We start from the raw sequence: 15,887 nt of genomic DNA, 5'->3' as shown, positions 1-15,887 counted from the left end.
TGGCTTCTATGTAGCTCTTTCCCATGGGACGTTCTGTCGGTAGTCATGGATGGTCAGTGGCGCTGCCGAGATACGTGGTGGTGGGTTTATCTGTGCTCGGTGCAGCACTGGCTTAAGGGCACGATGTTTGAGGGCGGGAAGACGAACAAACGACAGTTTCGGCTTGACATCTTGCCCACTTGGTCGTGATTGGCCACAATTGCCAGTGCCGAGTGGCTGCTACAAATCTCTCGCCACGACTCCAGACATTCCCCAAACCACCATCAACGACAGAGAAACACGGGCCATTCACGGCTATGCTCTTGGGATCATGGTTTAGCCTTGTGTTGGCGTTTATAACTTTCAGCCGAGGGCTTTCTGAAGGTGGAGACATTTAACGAGAAGATAATGCAGCAAAGACTTTCAGGCTTGTCCCAGCGGATAAAAGAAATCTATTCAGCAAGAGCAGGACTGGTCAACATCGAAATCGAACGTCAAGAAGTAGGTCTCCAGCACTCTCAGGATGTCAGCGGTATACGAGTACACTGGCCCCGTGGATTGCGGCGTGGTGCCAGACAAGACGCAATGTAAAGGCAAGAGTGTGATTGTAACTGGAGGTAGGTCAATGTCATTGCTGCTGTCAAGATGAGGACTTTCAAGATTGTAAAGAGTCGTTGCTAAGATGAGTCTTGCTGTCAGGTGCGAATGGCATGGGAGAGGCATATGTTCGGGAATTCGTCAAAAATGGGTACTTCCTACTCGTCCTCCAGTGACCACCAAAAGCTAGTTGCTGATTGTGCCACACTCCAGAGCATTTGTGACATTTTGCGATGTCAATGAAGAAAGAGGGAAAGCCATTGAGACTGAATTGAGTCCGTCAGTAGTGCCCCATGGACGCTTATGCCAGTCGAGTTTCTGACCTGTATTCCTAGGGAGAGAACTTGCTTTGTCAAGTGTGATATCAGTTCGTGGGATGACCAAGTTCGGCTGTTTGAGGCAGCCGTAACGAAGTCGCCTTCGAAGACGGTTGATATAGTCATTTCCAATGCAGGTGTTGGCAGAGGGGCGGGCGATCCCATGATGGCCCTAGAAGGTACGACAACAGTCTTGATATCAGGGCAGTCCATCATTCTGATATCAATGTCCGAAGATCCCTTTTCCAAACCGACAAAACCTAGCATGCACATCATCGACATCAATCTGGTCGGCAATATGTACACGTTCAAACTTGCCATTCACTATTTCCGACGTGGCGAGCAGACTCCGGATCGAGACCGCTGTTTTATCTTCATCGGCAGTATCGCTGGTATCTGTGATAATCTAGTACGTTCCTAAGCACCTTTTCATCTGCAATATGCTGACCGTGTTTTGCAAGGGGAGCTGGGAGTACTCGACTTCGAAATGGGGCCTTCGTGGGCTGATGCGGACTGCTCGACGGAACGCCCCCCATCAGGGCATCCGAGTTGCCTATGTTGCGCCGGCGTAAGTAGATCACCCCGATATCCATTGCCACTTGGGAATGGAGTCACTAACGTGACTGCCTCAGCTGGATCCGTACTGCCATCCAAACACAGGAGACCCTGGACAGACTGGCCAAGAATGGAGTCGAGTTCGCCACCATCGACAGTGCTGTCAAGTGTGTAATGAGAGTCTCATGTGACAAGAGCATTAACGGTAAGAAGAGATCCTAGAACTCTCCCTGTCGGCATGGACACACAAGTGGATGACATCAAAAGCTGACCTGGTTCATTCCCTTACAGGGCACTCGTTTGTCATTTGCTCCGAGTCGGTGAGTAAGCATGGTTTCATAGATGCGGAGGAAGACGACCGTACGGATGAGAACCACTGGCTTCAAAAGATCCAACGAACTGTTTTCAGAGCCAGGGGAGACGCATGGCCGTGAACAACCTTGTGGACCTGTAGTGCAGCAAAAAGGGGCACCCGAGTACATGCTTCTTCCTTTCTGCTGTTAAATAAAGACAAATTGTCCCGAGAAGACATCGTTCCCGTTCATGCCACGAGTATCGGAATATCGACTTGCTTTTCCATTTTTTATGATATGGCTTCACTGTTCGTCCTTGACTGGAATGTAGATTCGTCTCGATACACCATCTTGGATTCGCTAAAGCGCGTGTCTACACTACCCCCCTGACCCTATGAATTCACCAAGATGTGTATATTTCCCGCACGCTGTTCTGTAGAAGTGTCATGCGACGGCAAGTCAGCTTGGTAGTTCCTTGAGCGTCGTGCGGTCCCATACTGGGCATCTGGGCAAAACACCCGCATTCCGGACTCTCCCACAATTATGTCCAACTTCTCAGCCACCTTTGACCCGGCAGTTTCACCCAATGACACACGCGGAATAAACCACTGCCGACTGTCTCTCAAATGCCTATTGGATATTCATAGCCATTCACTGGGTACCTAGCGAGCCGTCCGAAGTCAAGGTGGAAGGAAGTGTGTACAGCAACAACCACAGCAATTTTCAAGCCATTCTAGACCTCGACAGAACTTCCACAGTGTCCCCTTTATCTCCCCTTCGGCAAATGATGATCAGAGATATAAGTACCCCGGATTTCACTCCGCATTGGCCCAAAATATCTTTGTCGAGATACGGGCAATGCCAGCGTGGTTTTTCATAACTCTTTTCTTTAGATTCACGGAGGACTAGCAACTTGGTCACACCACCACCACCACCACCACCACCACCACCACCACGACATATAGCCAACGAAAGAGCGAAGAACCTTCACAATCATGGAGGAGCATCACCCCACGGCATTTCACAAGACTTCCACAGATGTCCAGATCGAGGATACTTCTGCCCGTCCCCATGCCGACGGGCAGATCGAAGCACCTGTTCACGTCGAGCATGAGATTTGGGACGGCATCAATTTGAAGACCGTCTTAGCTTTCCTTGTTCGTCTCCCGTTCTTGTCGTTTGACTATTGACTGACTCTACCCCGGACAGGCTATCTGCGGTCAACTGAGTGCCTATGAGTACACCTTGCTCATCCCCGCCGTGGCGGCACCCTACATAAACGCGGAACTCGGTCCTGACCCAGACTACATTTGGATCAATGTCACTTGGGGCCTCGGTGCGGCCATCCTCGTCTCAGTTGGCGGTCGTCTGAGTGACATCTTTGGTCGACGATACTTCATGCTCGCCGGGGCCTTTATCTCGTTCCTTGGTACCATTGTGGGCGCCACGGGCCAAAGTATCGGTCAAATGATCGCCAGCGGTGTCATGTTCGGTGTTGGATCGGGGTTTCAGGAAATGGGTTTTGCCTGCATCATGGAATTCATCCCTAACAAGTACCGCTTGACTGCACTTGGTGAGTCTTCTTCCCAATGGAACTCAGGAAGCCAAAACGAGGCATATCGCGCTTTTTTCACTGACGGCCCTGCGTTTTTATATCTATAGGACTCTATGGAACGAGCGCCATCATGTGCATTTTTGCCCCCCTCATCACATACGTCTTCATCGCCCATACTTCCATCACCTGGCGAGGCGCATACTGGTACATGTGTGCCTTCCACGGGGTTGCCGGCATTTTTCTCTTTTGCTTCTACCGCCCACCATCCTTTGAGACCAAACACAAGACCGACCGCGTCTCCCGCCTGTCACTCGTGAAGGAGATGGACTACGTCGGCCTCTTTCTCCTTGTCGCCGGGTGCACCTTGTTCCTGGTCGGTTTGAACTTTGGTGGCCGCCGCTTCCCTTGGAAAAGTGCTCAAGTCATCGCACCCATCGTTGTCGGCTTTTTTAGTCTTGTCCTCCTGTTCGTGTGGGATTTCAATGCCAACTTGAAATATCCATTGTTTCCTCCTCGACTGTTCCGGCAATGGAGAGGGTGAGTCTGACAACATCTTCAATCCATCTGCAGATGAAAGACAACCACAGCTGACGAGATATATGTCCAGATACAACGTTCTCGTCTTGGTCGGTTTCTGCTGCGGCATGCTTTATTACAGTATGCAGGTCATCTGGCCCCGAGAATCCGCTCTGCTCTTTGTCCCTGCGGACAAGCCCATCATTCGTGGCATCTACGCCAACATAACCACGCTTGCAACTTGGGGTGAGATATCGTCCGCCCTTTTTGTTTTTCTCTCACCACCCAGAAACTGACATGTGGTGGTTTTTGAGTTACAGTCTCTCTGATCTCTGTCTGGGTCTTCTGTGCCCGCTTCGGACATGAGAAATGGCAAATCTTCGGCTTCATCTGCTGCCAGACGGCCTTTGTCGGTGCTCTCTCTACGGTCGGGATCGATGACAAGGCCAAAGCCATTGCGTTGGTGTTTTTGATGTCCTGTTTCATCAACCAGCCTCTCTACATGCTCTTCAGTATGGTATCACTCAATCTAGAAGACCAAGCAGATATGTAAGTTCTTGCCTGCCTGATTGACTTCCCTCTCAAGTTTGACCTGAAGGCCAAGGCACTAACAAAGTGAACGTATGAATGTAGTGGTGTCGCCGTGGGAGCTCTCTCCACCTTCCGTTTGCTGGGCGGTGCTGTCGCTACAGCCATCTACTCGTCCATCGTCGACAATCAGTTCAAGGCGAAGCTGCCTTCGCAGCTCACCAAAGCGATAGCAGGCCTCAACTTTGACCAAGCGAACCTAAAAGCCCTGATGGCGGCCGCCGCAGCCAACACTGCCGCAGCCTACGCCAAGGTACCCGGCATCACCAAGCAGGTCATCGCTGCGAGCCAGCACGCCGTGAAATTGGCCTACGTCCAGGCCTTCCAGGTCGTTTTCTACACGGCACTTGGATTCGCCGTGCTGGCCCTCGTCAGTGCACTACTCGTTTCCAACATCGATCCGGCCAAAAAGAACCTGGACAAGGCGGTGCTGTTGGAGAATGAGACTGTCAAGGTCGACTCGAAATTGGATCCGGAGGTGCAGAAGATCTGATTGGTCTTTCCTTCTTTCAAGGACGGAGGTGACGGTATTGCGAAAACTCTTTTGTAGATGCTGTATGTACGAAAGGTGCTTCTTACATGGCATACTCTGCTGTATACGTCCTTTTTTCACATAGCAACACTCTGCTTGCTGTCAGAAACTTATGGAGGTGGTCCATGCCATTGAGAAACGAAGAAGAATACCATTTAACGGGCAAAACTCTACCTTGTATCATTTGATGTCATGAAAAATCCCGTTGATTCTGTTCTACACCTAGAAGGAATGATTTATTCGAAGACGCTATCCTGTACGTTGTCTTTCACAATCAAAGGTCCCCCCGAGGCCAACAATTCGAACAGCCTCTCGGTACTCTGTGAGGTCCCGAGACGACGACACTCGAGAATAATCTCGTCCACGACCCCCCGAGCTGGGTCACCTTTCGTCACATCAGCACGGTCAACAAACATCGTATTCGCTTCTCTTTTGAACCTCTCTTCAACAGCCTCACCGTCCAACCAAGGAACGTCACCCATGAAATCACGATGGACATGTCCGTTCTTCATTTTGACCTCGATCTTACAAGGTTGTTTCCCTCGCTTGTACAAGTCCTCGTCAAACCCTGCATCGGTCTCTAGCACGCATTTCCCGATCAAATAATCAAGCTGTTTGTTGGAAAAGTGCCTGTAGGTCCACTCGTCGACTCGGCCGAACAACAACGCCGAAGACACGGCGTATTGGAGACTCATTTTGGTCTGTTGGACTTTTCGGAAAGGTCCGGTATTGTCGCAGCCAGGGTAAGTGATGGCTGGGGACGTCGTTGTGATGGTGATTCGGTCAATGTTTTCGATACCCGAAGTAGTCGTCGTCGCACAATTTGTATTCTTGTCGAGGCTGTTGAGACTGTCATGAATCCGGAGTGCAACACACACTGGAGTCTGGATGAAATTACAACCGGCGACAGGTTTGAATTTGGCTCCCATGACACCTGCACCGTATTTTGTCGTTTCATCCGTTCTTGACGCCGCGTCTTCGTCGTCGACCGTAAGCAAATGATTGCGAAATACCGTGGCGGCGACCTTTCGATCACCACATCCGTACGCCTCAAAGAGACCATCTTTCCCTTCTAGGATCGTCAAACTGCTACTCACACCTGCCTTTGCGAGGTCATAACTGGTGATCCCTGCGCGGGCGGCGGTACCCATCTGCGTGGTGATCTCCAGACCACCCGCCCAAGGCCACTCGTTTAATCCGGCGGCCATGTTGGCAGCCAGACCCAGCGCGCAGGCAGATTGGGACTGAGTGATGGTAGGATCGGCCATGATGCCAGTCGCCGCGGAGGCGAAAGCTCCTATGATCCCACTGGGTCGGAAATGAGGGTTACATGTACCTGAAGAGCGGACCGCGGATCCCAGAGCGACGGCCATTTCGTAACCACCAACTACAGCCTTTAGGAGTTGCTCGCCTGACCAGCTGTCCCTCTGAGCCAAGGCGAGCGCGGCTGGAATCACCATGACACCAATATGGGCACCGGCTGCAAGATGCATATCATCTCTTATGATACCGTGAGCGATAGAAGCGTTTGTAAAAGCTGCAGTCTCAGCAGAACACAGCATTTGAAGTCCCATGACACTCACACCACCGCTCTGTGGTGATGATGATGATGATGAAGTAGACAATCCACTACTACCACTCGTACTGACTTGGGCATATCTCAATAGACTCTTTGCCCAGGGAGCTGATAATCCAGAACCCAAAGCACCAAAGTAGTCAAGCAAACACAAAATGGTCTTGTCTCGTACTTCGGAGCTCAACTTCCCATTCCTGATCTTTTCCAAATGTTGTGCAGCTAGTTGAGTCAGTGAGGGGGGCACGACCGCACCTGTTTGTGGTTGTGGCATTTTCATACTTGTAACCCCTCTCGATGTCCAAAGCGATACTGATATCTCGGTCTCCCTCGTCACTGTTGCTCCGTCAGACTATGTACCGCTTACCGAGAAGATTGCAAGAACTCCGCGATCCATCAGCTACTGTATATAGGGTCTCTTGTTTTTTTGAGTTTCGAGGTACTGGCCGGCCTACGATCAAGAGATGGCACATGCAGACGGGGCTGCAGCCATTTCTCCCAGGGTGCTGATGAGCCGTCGAGGGTACTGCGACTGTACGAGTAGTGGCTGCTGGATGGTTGTATCATCCAGGGTCATCGTGGGTGGATTCTTTGCTTCTCGCTTCGGCATTTCGGCAATTTCTACAAATCAGGACAAAACGAACCACCTCCACACCCCCCGTTCACCATGAACCCGGTCGATTGAAACTGTTAGCATCATCCGTAACTCGTGAATCATCTCTTTGATCTTTGGGGATGACGAAATTCAACAGCTTAGAAATCAAGAGCCCCCAAGGTGGCATGCCAACGAAATTGTGTAAAAGATAGCCAGACGCTAAAAGTCTTTTGATCACGGGAGTTTCAACCGGGCCCCCCTGTCCTTCCCGAGCCTTGCCGTGCGTACGCCCAAGATCTGAAAACAGTTGGACGTCAAAAACACGGTAAAGGTATCAAATTTTCGAGAGTGACAAGGCAATATCAATAGTATAGTTGATTGGTGGTCTTGTCGTGGCCGAGTCAACCGCCATGTCTCATCGAATCCTCATCACCGGAGCATCAGGATATCTAGGGGGCTCTCTCCTCGCACGCTGGAATACAGTCAACTTGCCTCCGAAATACGACAAACTCTTCACCCTCGTCAGGACAGACGACCAAGCCAGCGCCGTGAAACAACTATACGGCGCGACACCTCTAAAATTCGACACCAAGAACGAATCAGCAGTCCGGGACGCCATCGTTTCGAACAAAATCACCATTGTGTTCTTCCTCGTCGACGCCACTTCTGCCGAGTCACAGGTCTTTTTCATCAAGGCTCTTGCAGAAGTCAAAAACTCGACGGGCATAGATGTCCATTTCTTACATGTATGTCGAACTAATGGCTCTTTCTCCCACAGATGACGGAAAAGGAAGTGACAAAAGTCACAATGAAAGTGTTGCTAACCGTTTTCTGACCGTCTTTGTTACCGTACAGACAAGTGGTGCCAAACTTTTCTCGAGTCACGCTGGGACACCACACGATCGACCGCTTCCGGACACCACGCCTGATTTGTATGAGATACAAAAAGCACAAGAGCCACTGCTTGAGCTGTTGAAACCGGTGTGTATTATGAGCTTCTTCTGCAACGATTGTGGATCTTTGGCACTGACATATTGTTCTTCTTCCACAAGGCTATTGGCGCCAACAACACGGTAGTCGAGCTTGATGGTCAGCTGGGCGTGCACACTTATGTTTTTGTGCCTTGTATCGTTTGTGAGTTTCTGCTTTTGCAAATTAATCGACATTGAATGGCCCCAAACTTCATTGATCATACCACATTCAACTGACCCTCTCTGTCGGAACTGCATAAATGTCGTAACGCATCAAGCTAACACTGCAAACCCCCAACAGACGGTCAAGGTGAGGGATTCGCCAACAAGATCTCCATCCAAACTGTAGCCATCATCAAGGCAGCCCAAGCGGCGCGGCGAGTGTACGACGTGAACTCGACTGGACAAGCGGTATGTAGCCCCTCTCCTTTCGTCCGTGTTCATCAATCAGCTATAGTTCCCGACAATATCAGTTAACCACAAGGTCCGAAGCTAACTCTATTTGTCCCACCAGGTCTGGCCCGTCTGCCACATCAGGGATAATTCATCGCTATACCTCCAGATCCTCCGATCCATACTGGCCGGGGAGAACCCAAGCCATGGGAAGCAAGGATACTACCTCGCTGCTTCTGGAAGTATCGCCTGGAAGGATCTGTATTCCGTAATGGCCCAAACATTAGTCGACCATGATGTGGTTGACGATGCAACCGTGGTTCCTGCATCAGACGAAGCGCTCGAAATGATGGCCAAAGGTTTAGGCTGTCCCAAGGAATCTGTGTCGTTGCAATTAGGCGGAACGTAAGTTCATACCTTGCCGAGTCTAGTGATGTGAAGCTGCTGATACTGACCCTTGTTCAAGATGTACATTCACGGCTCGAAATGGGGAGCAATTGGGCTGGATCCCCGAATATGGAGCAGACCACATCCTCGAGACTGCCAAAGAGGAAGTTGAGTTAATTCTCGATACTCTAAAGTTGTAGATCCTCTTTTCTCACAAGCTCCCTCCTGGGTCAGTATCAACTCATGCCGACGAGGGCGGCAGACACAGTAGTTGTAGTAGCACCCAACGCATGCTCTTAAGCCTTACATCTCAAATTGTCCCACCTGATTCCCCCATCCAGCAAAATGATGACAGATTCTCTAGAAAGGGGTCCAACATCGTATCTGTAGGATCGAACAGGTTCTGGAATTGTGCCGGTGCCGTAGTATCTCCTGCGCCAAACCAAGACAGCGAAGATAACCCGCCCCAAATGTCCATCGGGGGTTGATGCTCTTGAGCCAATAACACATCTGCGAGGCCACATGTGCGAGGAGTAACATGTGGGAAATAACTCTGCCAGTCGATGCCGTGGGGCCACTGGAGTTGGCCATCCTGCAGGGATGAATGTGGGAGTGGTGGGTTTTCGTTCGGTGCTAAATGCATACCGCTTGGAGAAGGATTCCCATGCATCTCTTGTTGTTGCCTCTGTGCCGTCTGAGAAGCACTTGTGCCTTTCTGTTGAGAGTCTTGGCGACTTTGTTTTTGTTTGCCAATTGCTCTGCCAGGGGTATCTGCCAGATGTTCGAAGGCACCGAGTCGATCGAAACCCTTCACAAAGATAGCCGTCGATGGCCATAGGTTAGCTAACTCGTTCAATGCGACTCTGAGGATACTGATATCGTTCGCTCCAGGGCCCGCCAGAGTGTCTATGCGTTGGGTATGCAGGAGAGCAACAATGGCCGTACCGACATGCCAACACGCTATGGCACCTAAGAACCGAATCTTTCCCCTGGAGAGAAGGTCCCTGAAAATACGAGTGACGCACGAAGCGGAGAGGACAGCAGCGGTATAAGCTTCGGGAAAGGGCTGTGAAGGATGTTGAGATGACCAATTCAGGTGTAAGATGGTGACAGTGGTCAGATACGGCAAGTGAAGTTTGAGGACATCCCGGTCGAACCGACGCGATCGATCCGACATGTCGGGCAATTGTAGATGAACAGGTAGGCTGTTGATCCAGGCGATGAGTTCTTCAGCGAGCTCAGTGGGGAATGAAAATGGCTGTCCTCCCTCTGTTGGACGTGATAGATGTTGACTGATGCGTCCGATAATGTCGCACAGACGAACCCAGTAGATGAAGATCTCTGCGCGAGGATCATCTGAGGATGATCCAAAATCCTCAAGCGAAGGTTTTCTAACGTTACAATCTTCTGGGCTGATAGTGAGAGGTCTCCCTTGACACATCGCTGTCAAACGTTCCCTGGCCTGCAGCAATGTCTCGTTAGATTTGACAACTTGTACTTTCCCCTTAGTTTGTGTCAGTGCCTGACCAACTTACGAAGAGCGTCCACCAGATTCTCCGTCTCAACCCTTGTGCTTCAATTCCACCAACATCATCCACGTTCCTTGGTTCGCGATGCAAACCCATCTGTTGGGCATACTTGATGGCAATCCCTGTCCACCACCAAGACGCATCCTTGTGTACCTGGGAGGGCCTTTCGACGATGGTCAGCCTATGGAATTCCTCCAGAAAAAGGGAGATTGCCAGACATACCCTCGCGGAGCCCACCAGTAAAAAAGCATGATAGATTGCAGGCATGTAAGAGGGTCACTCTCCTCGTCCATGTAGAAGAGCATCTTCGCTCGGTCATAATAGTCTTTAGCTCTAGCGTGTTGCATGATGGGTGGACGCACTTGCATGCCCAACAGGGCCATCGCGTTGATGAGAAGGGGGGAAGTGATACCATCGCTTTCGCCGTTGAATGTTTGCTTGTCCAAGACCGGGCACCAAGGCCAGCAATAGCTGAAATATGTCTCTGCAAAGCTTTCCTGGAGTTCAGCTGGAGGCAGGCTGTCATCATCGTCGATCATCAGACGTGTACGATGACTTCCCACTCCATGTTGGTGCTTGTCGGCGTTAGTAGTCGTAGCTGCTGCAATTCCTCGATAGTCTGGTTCGAAAAGTCTCAACAGCCCACTGCCGCCTAGATAACCTACAGCTGGTGAACGACCATGCGAGACGGTCGAGGGAACATCGGGGCTGACATCTTCAGCACCAGGGCCTTGAACATCTGATAATGATGACCTTTCATGCCCAAGCGGGAATGTCACTTGTCGTGGCGCAAGCTGCTGCGTTGGTGGAGGCAGTGATTCTTGCGGCGGCTGCTGTCCTGATTGCTCTTGCTGGAAGGTTGAGCCGTTCATGTCGACATCGACGTCGACCAATGCAGAGTCGTCATGGATGGACGTTGTTGGTTGGAGAGAGTGCTCCTGATTGCTCACCGCGGGGCGGATTGGTGCATAAGCACTTGTTGTTTCTCGAGCATTACTGGCGTCTTTTCTGCGCCGTTTAGGGAGCCGTGGTCTGAGTCGCGGGTTAAACTTGTTCAACAATACGTATCTCCTCTACAACTTCGGCATCTCTCCTGGCCGTTGCAGTGGAAGCAAATGAAAATGAACAGGTCGAGCCGTGCGCCTGAGGCTTGGAGGATGGTCGATGAGGAGCAGCATGGCGACTTACCTGCACAAGGTCGACGACTCGAGGCAGTTGTGGCAGCATTGATGGCCGTCTCTGAATCGGGTTTCGTAGTCACAGCGCAGTTTGCGGGCGTGGCACTGCAAGCAAACAACTCTCGCGCGGGCCCTGCGAGGTTGTTGCTGGCTGGCAGCAGTAGCCATTGCTGAGTTACCAAGGTCAAAATTCCGACGAAGAATGCATCTCGCAGGACCTGAAGTCAATGCCGACTGGATATGAAAATACGTTGTGCATGGGAAGATGGAGTCGAGGATTTGGATCGCTGAACTTGCGAATCGCTTGGAACTTGGGGGCTTGCTATGGGGCTTACTACGCCTAACGCGGGGTCAAGAGTCATCCGGATGGGCGCACCTAAACACGCACCATGCATTCCCCGCACAGGTGGCTTGGGGGATATTAAGGCCTCATCACTCTCGTCCGCAGGATGTAGTTCACATGTACATACACGTTTACAAGAGTTAAGTTTACAGAACAGCTAAATGATAGATACTGTGCGATCTTCCGCCGTTATAACTGAAGCTGTCGAACCACCTCTTCTGGGACGGTGAACCAGCCTCGCTCCTTGGCCTCCTGCCGTGCTTGTACGCTCCTTTCAAATGGCATTCTAGCAGGTTCATGTCCATGGAGCATCTTGGTGGCTCTAATGTTTTCGCAGAATCGGTCTGCATCCTGCTGCACCCGGTCGAGAGGCTGAAGCACACTCGGATCAAAAGCCACGATCAAAAGCCCAAAGCCCGAGAGGAAAGGGGTGGGTTCAGTACTGCCTGCCGCGATGCCCAATAGTTGCACCATCATGGCGAGACCACTACCCTTGTGGCCACCCCAGGCAGTCAGGGCGCCCTGTGCCACCTGGAGAGGGTCGGTCGTCAAGTTTCCCTCCTTGTCGACCGCCGATCCTGGAGGCAGACTCGTGCCCAGCCGCTCGGCAAGTTTCACCTGCGCGTACATAATATTGCTCGTGCCAATGTCCCAGATCACCGGTGAATCACGGTCAGAGGTAGGAAAGCCAATGCAGAACGGATTTGTGCAGAACTTGGGTTCGGCACCGCCATGGGGCGCGACGATAGGGGTGCCGTTGGACGAGATGAACGTCACCAGACCCTCGCGGCATGCCATCTCACTGAAATACGCCAGATTTCCCGTGTACCAGAGCCCGCTGGCGCCGACGACGGAAACACCAGTGGTTTTTGCCTTGTCAATGGCCATCTGCGTGGCACGGTGAGCCACCAAGTACCCAACGGAATCGTGGCCGTCGACATGAGCAAACGCCGGTCCATCGCGGGTCAATTCAATCTCTCGTCCTTGGGGTTTCATCTCCGGATTGCTCTTGAGATAGTCGATGATGCTCAGCGCCCGCGCCATCCCTGCAAAAGGGTGTCCCCGTAGTTCTGCATCGATGAGATGGTCGGTGATGGTGGCTGACTGTTCGGATGTATATCCTGCCCTGTGAAGAGCTTCTTCGCAAAGGTCGGTAGCATCCGTTATAGAAATCTTCGTCCTCCCATCAGGCGCGTCTGGGGCGCCATTAGGGATCACTGACGGCGAATCTTGAGTTGCTGTTGTGGTCATGACTGTACTATGGTGACAGTATCGTAATTGAATGTTTTGGTGAACCATGAACGATTAATAGCCTCCTGCAACCCACCTCAGCACTGCCCATAGCATTAGCCTCTTTTCTTGAGGCCAGCGGATGTCATTCTGCTAGTCTCCGTAGACCTGGTAGTTGGTAGAGCCACAGTCTTGGAACTTTGCATGCACATGATCAGCTTTCACGGTCAGCCAGACTGGTGCTCGGCAACATTTGGAGTCGGAACTTGGAGACGTCGTGGACCAGAAAGTAAATTACGTGCGTGAGGTTTCTGATTGGCTCCTAGTGCCGAATTGCCATAGTGCCGACAACCCGCGGCACTTCAAGGGTTCAGGACGGTCGCTGTGCACTTCACGAACACCCCGCGAAGCAGTAAAGCTTGGGGCAATGAGCCGAGACTGGAGTCAGAGCGGCTCTGGTCGTTCTCCCTCCTCCGACAATATTGGCGATGAAATGAGAGGGTCTGGAGGTCCAGTCTCGAGTGAACGCTTATTCGGTCATATCAGTCTGTGGGATGTCAACCTTCGACCGTTGCACCTTTTTTGCATTAAAGGATCATTGCTGGAAGTGCCTCGAGGAGCCAGGTTCCCCTTCAACATAGCCTTTGTATACCACCCATCAACAGTGGTTGTGTCAGGTATACAGTAAGATCAAATAACCGATCCTCGCGACAGACAAGTCACAACAATGGCCCAGGACCAAGCAAATGGCACATTCAAAAACGTAGACGGCGCAAGAATTGACCTCCACATTCCCCCATCTTCGACATCGGTGACCGTCAAGATCATCGATATTGCCAGCGTCAATAACGTGCCCTCACACGCGCTCTTCACGCCCACAGTAAAGGGTGTAGATGTGCATAATGCTCCTTCATTCTGTTTCCTGATCGAACACCCCTCGGGCCAACAGGTATTGTTCGACCTCGCTATCCGCAAGGATTGGGAGAATCTCTCCCCAGCAATCACCGAGCGTTTGCGGACGGTAGGCCATCGGCCTGTCGTAGCGAAGAATGCATGCGAGCTGTTGGATGAGTACGGCGTGGGCAAGGAGAGTATCAACGCCGTCATCTGGAGGTGAGACAACGCTCTTGCAGCATTCGTCATCCCCCTTCATTTGTCGGGCTTGCATCGATGCTTACCATAGTCCTAGCCACGCCCACTGGGATCATACTGGTGACATGTCTACGTTCCCGGGCCACACGGACCTAGTCGTCGGTCGTGGTTTCAAGGATCATTTCTTGGGAGGGGACGGAAACTCTGCGTTGGGTGGAATCTTGCCGAGCGATGTAGAGTGAGTATTCTTGTGTTCAGACGTCCTTGTGATTGAAGTGTTGGGGACGGCTGTGTCTGACTTGGGATATAGAGGGCGCCAAGTGCGTGAGATTACCTTTGAAGAATCCGAAGTCGTCAGGATCGGCCAGTTTCCCGCCTACGACTACTTCAAAGACGGGTCCATGTATCTCCTCGACAGCCCCGGCCATTGCGTCGGGCATCTGTGTGCACTGGTCCGCACCAGCACCTCTCCCGACACTTTTGTGTTCATGGGTGGCGATGCCGCACACCATTGTGGAGAATTCCGCCCGTCCCAATATGTCCCCTTACCAGACACCATCACCCTCAAACGACACGACCGTCTTGTGGCGTTCTGTCCAGGAGCATGGTACGACGACTTGCAGACCTCGCGAAACCGGGACCCTAAAGGCCCCCTATGGCAGCCCAGTTTTGGTCATAACATGGAAGAAGTCATGGCCACGATTGGACATATGCAGGAGTGTGATGGCGACGACAACGTCTTCGTCATCCTCGCTCACGACGCGTCCCTGAGAGCTCCTAGCGTGCCCATGTTTCCAGACTCGATCAACGATTGGAAGAGTCGCGGGCTGGGTACGGAGCTCAGATGGACCTGGATCGGTGAGATCTTGTCGGCATTGGAGGTCAGTGGTGAAAAGGTGCCGAGCGTGTAGTTTCATCAATAGCACTCTCGACCCGTAGAGGTTGACTGTGATCGGCGGTCCGGCTACCATACTTGGTAATTTGTGGTAGTCCGTTTATTTCGACAGAGCGCGACATGGCAAATATTCTGTCTGGCAAATGTTTAGTCGCGCTTCTGACGCCTCTAGTGCGAGTATCTGCTCAATAATTGGTCCGTCAGACAGACCACCATTTCTGGACTGCTCGAAATGCTGCATAAGCCTGTGATCATCCTTTCGGTTCCTATGCCTTGTTTGCTGCATGTATTTGATGTTTTAAAAATGGTGGAGGGCTCTTTATAGGCAATGCTGCTATGTATTGGTTGAAAGATCGTCTTGTTTGGGGAATTGCGGAGTTGATGGAAAATGAATGGTTGTGTAGTTGGCTGTATTCAAGTTCGGGCAAAATATATTCATCTAGTTATCGTAGCCGACTTGATGTTCGATCACCATACCGCCATAACACAACAACCCGCCCAACACACACCCCAAAAGTCCATACAGAGAGAATTCCGAGCCGCATGATTGTTGAGATAGCGAGATACTCGCAAATCGCTAGGCTACAGGAAGCAGTCTTGACAGTCGGGAGGCATCAAATCTGGGAATTAACAGCCTCCTTTTATAGGAAATATCATACGGGCGTGGCATCCCCATACCGTATCTGCTCCCATGTCCCGTCTACATTGTGTCATTCCGTCATAACCTCATCCATACTTCCAGCAAGCATCCCGTGCACCGGGCAGGAGC

General features: G+C 51.5%; 4 protein-coding genes across 4 annotated transcripts; 2 read left to right on the top strand and 2 right to left on the bottom strand.

The window, feature by feature from the left end:
- Positions 1-280: 280 nt before the first annotated feature.
- On the top strand, positions 281-1,987 carry PV06_04797 (uncharacterized protein). Its single transcript, XM_016405735.1, has 8 exons — positions 281-596; positions 679-727; positions 790-855; positions 912-1,072; positions 1,130-1,302; positions 1,355-1,461; positions 1,526-1,653; positions 1,740-1,987. Exons 1-8 carry the CDS (start codon positions 503-505, stop codon positions 1,880-1,882), a joined length of 921 nt encoding a protein of 306 aa, XP_016263941.1. The 5' UTR covers positions 281-502; the 3' UTR covers positions 1,883-1,987.
- A 749-nt stretch (positions 1,988-2,736) lies between these two features.
- Positions 2,737-4,979, top strand: PV06_04796 (uncharacterized protein; the record flags this gene model as incomplete). Its single annotated transcript, XM_016405734.1, has 6 exons — positions 2,737-2,898; positions 2,951-3,314; positions 3,404-3,833; positions 3,904-4,058; positions 4,133-4,361; positions 4,446-4,979. The coding sequence occupies 6 exons, from the start codon at positions 2,737-2,739 to the stop codon at positions 4,891-4,893; spliced, it is 1,788 nt and encodes a 595-aa protein (XP_016263940.1). The 3' UTR covers positions 4,894-4,979.
- Positions 4,980-5,168: 189 nt separating this feature from the next.
- PV06_04795 (uncharacterized protein) lies at positions 5,169-6,779 on the bottom strand (the record flags this gene model as incomplete). Its single annotated transcript, XM_016405733.1, has 1 exon — positions 5,169-6,779. The coding sequence occupies one exon, from the start codon at positions 6,777-6,779 to the stop codon at positions 5,169-5,171; it is 1,611 nt and encodes a 536-aa protein (XP_016263939.1).
- Positions 6,780-9,161: 2,382 nt separating this feature from the next.
- Positions 9,162-11,726, bottom strand: PV06_04794 (uncharacterized protein; the record flags this gene model as incomplete). Its single annotated transcript, XM_016405732.1, has 4 exons — positions 9,162-10,313; positions 10,387-10,543; positions 10,603-11,412; positions 11,569-11,726. The coding sequence occupies 4 exons, from the start codon at positions 11,724-11,726 to the stop codon at positions 9,162-9,164; spliced, it is 2,277 nt and encodes a 758-aa protein (XP_016263938.1).
- Positions 11,727-15,887: the final 4,161 nt, after the last annotated feature.

The sequence above is a fragment of the Exophiala oligosperma genome, assembly GCF_000835515.1.
Source record: "Exophiala oligosperma strain CBS 72588 unplaced genomic scaffold supercont1.4, whole genome shotgun sequence".
Classification (NCBI taxonomy): Eukaryota; Fungi; Ascomycota; class Eurotiomycetes; order Chaetothyriales; family Herpotrichiellaceae; genus Exophiala; species Exophiala oligosperma.
Note: the sequence above shows the minus strand (reverse complement) of the source record. Positions and strands in the feature narration are given on the sequence as shown.